Source organism: Cyprinus carpio, chromosome B18 (genome assembly GCF_018340385.1).
Source record: "Cyprinus carpio isolate SPL01 chromosome B18, ASM1834038v1, whole genome shotgun sequence".
NCBI lineage: Eukaryota > Metazoa > Chordata > Actinopteri > Cypriniformes > Cyprinidae > Cyprinus > Cyprinus carpio.
The window spans coordinates 10,955,274-10,963,733 of NC_056614.1; the positions used below are offsets into that span (position 1 = coordinate 10,955,274).

An 8,460-nucleotide genomic window follows, 5' to 3' on the forward strand; every position below is an offset into this window, starting at 1 on the left:
TAACTCATGAATAACTGGTTCACAGATGTTCATGTTACATTAAGGTGCAGGTTATTATTGTTTATAATCATTAATTTATGGTTCATTATATTAAGGTTAACAGGTAATATTGGAATTAAAATTTCCAATATTAATATCTCATCAAGTAATGGTTGTGCTTTTATGATTTTTCCCCCAAAATAAAAATCAAGATGATAATTTCATCTCGATAAACAAAATATATTGGTTTCTAATCATTGCTGTGGATAGGTATCATGAAGTTTTGCGGATAATCATTAGTACAGTACAGAGTTGATTCTGGTAAGAAACACTGTAAGAAAAGTGACACGAGTAATGAGATATAAATGAGAAAACCATAAATACCCCCCCCCCCCCACTTAGTCTTGCTAAAATAGTAAATTTGTGCTGCTTCATGAATAAAATCAAGAATCTGGTTTTGGGTGAAATAAGTATTAATAAATATATTTGTTAAGCATTTATAACGTGAGTTAAAAATGGCTCACTATTTGGCAGGTATTGCATCAAAATCACCTTTTACTCATGCATTTATAACTGCTTATCAGTGATTTATAAAGCATTTGTAAGTGAGTCATTAGTCATTTATTAACACCTTTATAAACCCTTTATAAAGGGAACCTCAATGTAAAGTGTTTTTTTTTTTTTTTTTTTTTTTTTTTTAGTATCCCAAACACCTTATATATCATTTAATTACTTTTCCCATGAGATGTTGCTTGGTGTTCTTCTCAGGCTTCAGTAAAATAATATAACACTTGGGGGCAAATAAGCAGAGAAGAAGGCCAAAACTAGAAGCTAAAATAGCAAAAATCTCCACTGCAGTTGTAAATTTACCAGGTTGGCTGACATATGCAGGTACAAATGCTAGCCACACTGCACAAAATATAAGCATGCTGAAGGTGATGTATTTGGCCTCATTAAAATTGCCTGGCAACTTTCGGGCCAGAAAAGCAAGAAAAAAGCAGACACAGGCCAGAAGACCAATATATCCCAGCACACACCAGAAGGCCAGATCAGAGCCCACACTGCAATCCAGGATGATCTTAGACTGTTGATATTTAGTGTTTCTATAGGGGAAAGGAGGGGATGCTACAAGCCAGGCGGTACATATGATCACCTGGACCAGAGTGCAGCAGAAGATGATTATTCTCTGCTGTGTGGGGCCCAACCATTTCATTATATTGTTTCCAGGTCGGGTAGCTGTAAAAGCTGCCAACACCACTAAAGTCTTGCCCAGGATGCAGGAGATGCAGAGAGAGAAAGTGATACTGAAGGCAGTGTGTCGCAGCATGCAGGACCAGGATGTGGGTTTCCCAATAAACACCAAAGCACATAGAAAACACAGAGTCAAGGACATCAGGATGAAGAAACTGATTTCTGAGTTATTTACACGGACTATAGGGGTTCCTCTGTTGTAAAAAAATATCATCAAGACTGTGATAGTCAGAAAGGCTCCCACAACAGCTATCACAGTCAGGGTGATACCCATTGCATCATGGGAGAGAAACTCAACAACTTTTGGGACACACGCTGTTCCGTTTGCATTGGACCAGTAGTCCTCAGGGCATGGCATACAATCTATTGAATCTATAAAAAACAAACAGATAAATAAACAAAAAATGAATAAATAACAATAATAATAATAATAATGACAACACGTCAATGCATTTAAAGTTACATTAATGACAGTATAAACAAACCTGTCTGATTACTGATCTTGCCACTTTCACATGGAACACAGTCAAAGCAGCACAGAGGTTGCCCACGACGGGCAGCAGTCCTGAATCCTGGGGCACAGCTATTACTGCACACGGAGACAGGTACCTATGAAAATAAAGTATATATTTATATATCAAGTAACGTTTGTTCAAGAATCAAGTAACGTCTATTAACTAAATTAAATTAACATTTCATCCTTTGCGTTTAAAGTGGCGTTTGACCTAGGTGTATTTGCGCATAGTTTTTTCAGGTAGCTTTGGAAATATAAACTGATATATATATATATATACATATATATAAATATAAATGTTTGTGAGTGTGTGTATTTTAATAGGGGCACAAGGACTTTATACTGTAGTGTCAGTTATATTATTAGAACAACAGATGGCACTACAGTGCACAGTCAACACCTTGCCTTGTTATGTTGGTGAGACCACATAATGGCCTGTTTCTCAATCACCAGTTCTCTCCCGGAATGCTGAGCACCATCATAGAGGCCCACTTTAACAAATTGAATATCTCCATTTGTGTGTCTTTGCCAGTTTATTAAATCATAATATGGAACTGAGTCACCATTATTATCAAATTTAACATTTTCTCCAGCTATTGAGAATGAAACATCCTCAAGGTAATTTTGAAGCTTTGGAATATGTTTTCAAAAAGAGAAACAGAGACACTGTTACATTTACAATTATAAAAGGTAACATAATTTGAAGTTTCAAGAAGAATATTTGAAAATTTAATATAATTAGCCAGTTTCAATCAGACCATAAAACAGTTTTACCTGCCATGGAAACACATTGTTGAGGTTTGCACATGATAAATTCTCAAATGGTCCATTTCCAGGTTTACAGTGAATGAGATTATGTAGAGAATGAGCAAAGGCATACACTGCTTTATATACATTGTAGGTCACACGAGGGCTGGATGTGTTCATGTAGGCAGAGTGTTCTTGTCTGAGAGTTTCCTTTCCTGTGCAGGAGGGCAAATGACTCTTCAAGCTGGATGTGGAAGGAGAACAACCATAAAGAGCCTCCCACAACTCCTGAACTTGAGGGTTAGAAGGATACATTTCTGGGGTCACCGTTTTGAGGTAATTCTGAAGACCTGGGATGTGGCCTTGACGTATTGCAAACCCAATTGTGCCGTCTAAGAATGGATATGTTTCTGCTAACATTGAAGCAGTAACCCAAGCCTCACTTGCAATCCATTGAATTCCTGTGATATTTTGGGTCACAAACTCTCTTAAGAAAGGGTAAAATTCCCCTTCTACTGAAAAAACAACAACCACCTTAGCTGTTGATTCCTTCATTACTTTAAGAATCTTTAGTACTCGTTCCTGAGTATAGTCTTTAGGGATCATTTCATGATAGGCCAGACAAATGTTAGTATTTTCAATTTCCCGCTTTAAGCCTTGTAAAGCAAACCTGCCATAGTCATGGTCTTCAGTCACCACACCAACCCATGTCCAGCCAAACCTTTTTAAGAGTTGTGCAATAGCTTTGACCTGGTAATCATCATTGGGTACTACTCTAAAAAATGTTGGGAACTGCTTCCGATTACTTAGACAAGAGCAGGTTGAAAAATAGCTTATCTATAAAACAGAAAATAAAAATCCATAAGATTGCATTAAGAAGAAGAAGAAAAGAATGCAAAACACTCACCATGGGTATTTGGAAGGGTTGCACAGTTCTGGAGAGAACAATGGACTGTGAGGATCCAGATTCCCCTATTAATCCTAATAATGGGCCAGCCCCAGAGCACATAGAACTCTGAACAACATCCCCTCCATTCAGCACTGCCAGGATTGCTTTCTGAGCGGTCACAGGAGTGGAGCAAGAGTCAAAAATTCTGTAAGACAGTGTATGATTTGACAGAAGGTCTTTTCTGTTGTTTATCTCCTCCACTGCAAGCTTCATAGAGAGAGCCCAGCGGAAAGCTCTTGGATCAAACCTGTATTTAAATTCACAAACAATAGCTTTGTAAAATTGCTTAGAACATTGGTTCGACATCTTATATTCTGGCAAATGGAATAATAATTAAAGAGTTTATAAAATATTAAACTGCCCAGAAATTATTTGAAAATAACAAATGTCCTTACCCTCGACACTGTGCTGCTAAAGGTCTCTTTATGTAGTCTGTTGGAGGAAGCTCTACTCTATAATGTAAAGGAAAGATTCCTCCTATTGTGAAGTCTCCACTAGTCATGAACACTGGCAGATCAAAGTCATCCTGTGGGGAGCAGTTTAAAGTAACAGCTGCACTGGAAAGGTGAAATAAAGACACCAATATGTAAATCATTGTTCTGTCAAACTCTACAAAAAAAGAGAGCTAAGAGGTGTTTCTATCTCACAAGGTTTTATATAGTTACTCAACTTGCATATCATTATGTGTGACTTCTTCTTGGGTCAAGTGAAGTGTAGTAGCACCCAAGATGCAGCAAAGAAATGAATATGTAAAACCTCATTTAAATACTATCCCTCATAAAACATTAAACCTACTCTATGTAACTTTTTTTCTTCAAAATTAAACAAATTTAAATAATGAGAAAACACATAAAACAATCTTCCAAAAAGTGTTTTGCTTAACCCCATATTACAATGTCGAGCCAATAATTATTAATATTTTTGTTATTTCCCAGGAAATTGAGTACTTTCACCATTTTATCTGTGTGTGTTTATGTCATATCTGTAAATAAAAAGATCAGGTCTTCTATATACAGTGGCAGTATCCTATCCACAACAACTGAATCTCAAACTAAAAATAATTTGTAAGCATAAAGGAGCAAGCATCAGTACCTGTAATTAAACATGAATTCACATTTACATAGCATCACATTTGCTGTGCATTGACTAGGTTAACAACAAAAATGGTTTATGTTGGTAACAATGCAAACGTCTAAACCAGTTACTGTTGTGTTCTACAGTATTTGCATATAAATAGCCTTGCCAAGTTTTAGTTTCCACTGTTTTTTTTATATAAATAGCAATCATTATATCCAATGTCAGTGTTGCCAATTTTTAATGCTATTTTTAAAATATTTTTTTTGAGATTTTTTTTACATTTTTTTTTTTGTATTGAGTCCGGTCCCTGTTGTTCCTTCCACAAGCCATCAGAAGGCTCCAACACCTTTTCCTTCCCGACTCCATTTCCCGTATTCCCTGTCTAAGAACTAATTACCCTCACACCTGTTTCCATTCACCCAGACTATACAACTCCTTCACCCATGTTCAGTGTTAAGTCTTGTTTTGCTCTTGTTAACATTTCTCAGCGTTTACCTTTGTTTGTTGTGATTTTCAGTTTGGACTGTTTCCCTGGTTTTTGATTGTTTTCTGTTTGCCCTGACCCTCACCTGTTTTGTGGATTGCTTTTTTGCCTTTCCTTTGACATTCTGTTTTGCTGGCATTTGACCCTGCTTGTTTTTGACTATGCTCTTTATTAAAGCTGCATTTGGATCCCATTCTCTTGTCTCATTGACCGTTACAAAAGACTTAGCCATACCCAGATCCAGCAGCTTAACAGAAGACTAGACAAACATGGGTCCAGCAGAGAAAATGTTGTTCCTCAGGCAGGGCTCTAGAACTATCGAGAACTACACCATGGAGTTCAGTACTCTGGCTAACTCTTTCATATGGAAGTATACTGTTTTGACAGACTTATAATGTAATGGCCTTAACATAAAATCACTTCTACCTAAAGGTATGAATGCCCTTACCCTGGAACAGTATATTGACCATGCACTTTTGCTAAGTTGTTCTTCCTTCACGGGTGGGGGTCGAGGAGGACCCCTACCTTAAATATTGTTTTGGGAGGGGGCACCACACACCAAGCTTTAGTGGCTATGGAGCTTGACCTGTCATAGTTACCAGCATGTCCAGTGGTAATGGTGACTAATCCTGTGCTTTTAGCACTTTCCTGTTCTGTGGTACCTACACCTGAGCCAGTTCACATCATGGCCACCTGGACAAAGTTTCGCTTAACTGATCATATTGTAATTTTTATTTGCTTTTATGTGGAGTTTTGTCTGTTAGGGTTATGTCATTTCTTTCAATTTAAAAACAAAAAAAAAAAAAAAAAAGGAAAGAGCTAGGTCAGAAATGTTTTATACCTTTTACTGTTACCAAGTTTACACCTGCTTGTGAATGTACAGGTATGACTGGATAAGTCATCACTAAATACAGTGCAAACAGGGTCAATATGTTTTATCAGCTCACTGATGCATGTGATGCATGTAGAAATGCATGCATAAATTTATGTTACCACTTTGCATGTGTAATGTAAAAGCTTATGAATCCCAAATGTGTCCCTGACCACAGTAAAGAAACATATACTCACCATCCAATCAGCTTAAGCCCGAGACACACTGCACGATTTACGGCTGTCCCAGACAAAAGTTTGGCATCGTGAAACAATCATGCCGATTTCTGTGATCATGGCTCCTAATCAGTTGTCCTATGTCATACAGTGAAAGAGGTTCAAAGATGGGCGTTGTCACAGTCTTATACTGTGGTGACCAAAGATATCCTGCTACGATAATTTTCTGACAGTGTCAGAAATTCAGCATGTTCATCACACAGTGCAATTACGACCCACGTTTACTGACCAATCAGTAAAAATGCAACATGATATCAACGCGACTTGACGCTAAAACATTTGCTTTCTTTTCTGCTCAGTTATAATCTGCATATTTGGTTAGTTCATTGTATTTGTGAAAAATCATCACCCCTCAAAATTGATGTGGTGTTTGATAAAATAATTGGGTAGGGTCATGACAAAACAAAATCCAGTGACAGGAGATGTATTGAAAGCGCATATTAAAATCAGGTGGAAATGACAGTGTGGTTTGGCTGACCACCTGTGATTGAATCACTGAAAACACATCTTTATACCAGGGGCAAGTTCAAGCTCAAACTGGTGTGCACCGTTTTGCTGCGGTTTCCGGTTTGAACGACATGTTTCCTGGAAACAGTGCAACGGGCATGGGCGTCGCTAGGCCATTTTTAGGGAAGCTATAGCCCCCCTAAAATGAACCACTCAGCCCCCTAAAATTTTTGAGATTATATAAACTGTACATAAATTTGTGATCGCCCCGGTCCCCTTTAAATTTCATATGAAAACGGCGGCAGACTTCGATCGGCTCCTCCCCGTCTTTCAGCGCGTTCTTCAATCCAGACATATAAACATATAAACACATACTGTATAAAACGATGTTGCCATTTTCATTTGAATATATATATATATATATATATATATATATATATATATATATATATATATATATATATACATACCCTCACTGGGGGCTGAGCCCCCCTAAAATGAAAAACCTGGAATCGCCCCTGTACTCTCTGTGGGGTGTGCCTTTTTTATTTTTTGGTCCTGGTGTGTCAAATGTGTGATATAAATTTTAAGCAACATGTATATAAACCATGCGGTATTGAAGAGACAGCTCGCACAATGTAATTTACATCAAAATAAATTCCTAATAGCAAGTATATTGTTTGCACGTTTATTTACATTAAAGGCAAAATAACTAAAATAATAAAAGCACAATTATAGATCTGAAACTTCTTTAAGTCTGTCTAAATATAATTTAGTAATTGCAATGTCCTCTGGTCCATATCCTTTCCTTAGTAAGGTGTGCTAGACACTGATTAATGTAACATAAAAAAATACTATACATATTTATATATTTTGCTATTGTATTGTGGAGTGACACTTTCATAAACTTTTCTATATTCCTCTGATTATATAATGATAAATATTACAATAGCATAGCACAACAACAGTGATCAGCAATAATGATAAGCCTACTACTCACAATAAAAATAATAAGGTCATATAGATCATAACACAGTCTCGGAGGTAAGAAGTGGATTATTCTTCACCTGAAATGTTTGTGAGGCAAATGTTGGATCACAATTATTAGGAACCACAGTTTCCACAAATCTCTTCACTTGATTGGGATGTTCTCCTTTATTCTAAACGGCAACGGCAGTGACTGTAACATTGAGCCTATTTTGCAGTATTAAACACGTATTTATACCAATCATATCAGGCTCTGAAAATTCATCAAAAAGAACACAAAGAATGGCTTTCTTAGCTGCCATAGTTGCAACTCTTGCTTCATCAGAGCAGGGTGTTGGCTTTTTTTTGTGTGGTATTTGTGAATCTTGGTTGTTAAGGACAAGAGAGACATCAAAAACATGCAGTCTTGGGGTTCTCTAGGACCAGGATTGGAAACCACTGATCTAGTTGATTTTTCCGAGCCCAATCCTGCCATGGAGTCTATCCCTGAGGTTCCTCCATAGCTCCTGTATTTACTTCCTCAGCCAATGTTACTGTGAGAGCCACAGTTTCCAGCTAGTGAGTGACAGCCTCAGACTAAAATCCAAAAAATCTCAAATCTAACTTTGGGAAAACTAGAAGTGGAACTTTCTTTTATATGTCAAACACGTGTAATATCCACATTCAAAAAAACATGACATATAAACAGGCTTTATTTAAAAAAATAGAAATAAAAATTGCAACAAGAGAATACCAGTTTTAAATGTATGTTTTCCATTGAAGTATAACAAAAATACACATAACAAGTGCCATCTAGGTGGCACTTTTAAGGGCAGCCGCGTGAAAGTTGAGCTGTTTGGCAGTTGGGTCTTTTTAGCTTTTTAAGCAATTTAACTTAATATAGTTTGGAAATGCATGGATAGATCATTTATTTGTTTG

At 36.9% G+C, this 8,460-nt stretch overlaps 1 protein-coding gene across 1 annotated transcript; it reads right to left on the reverse strand.

The window, feature by feature from the left end:
• Positions 1-700: 700 nt before the first annotated feature.
• On the reverse strand, positions 701-3,972 carry LOC109075199 (extracellular calcium-sensing receptor-like). Its single transcript, XM_042743800.1, has 6 exons — positions 3,836-3,972; positions 3,399-3,687; positions 2,519-3,328; positions 2,150-2,374; positions 1,716-1,839; positions 701-1,602 (listed from the first exon to the last, which is right to left on the reverse strand). The coding sequence occupies exons 1-6, from the start codon at positions 3,940-3,942 to the stop codon at positions 701-703; spliced, it is 2,457 nt and encodes an 818-aa protein (XP_042599734.1). The 5' UTR covers positions 3,943-3,972.
• Positions 3,973-8,460: the final 4,488 nt, after the last annotated feature.

Coding starts and splice junctions, on each gene's coding strand:
- LOC109075199 (XM_042743800.1), bottom strand. CDS start 3,942: ATGACTAGTGGAGACTTCACAATAGGAGGAATCTTTCCTTTACATTAT. Junction 3,688..3,835: donor TTAGCAGCACAGTGTCGAGG/GTAAGGACATTT, acceptor ATTTAAATACAG/GTTTGATCCAAGAGCTTTCC. Junction 1,840..2,149: donor GGTCTCACCAACATAACAAG/GCAAGGTGTTGA, acceptor TTATTTTCATAG/GTACCTGTCTCCGTGTGCAG.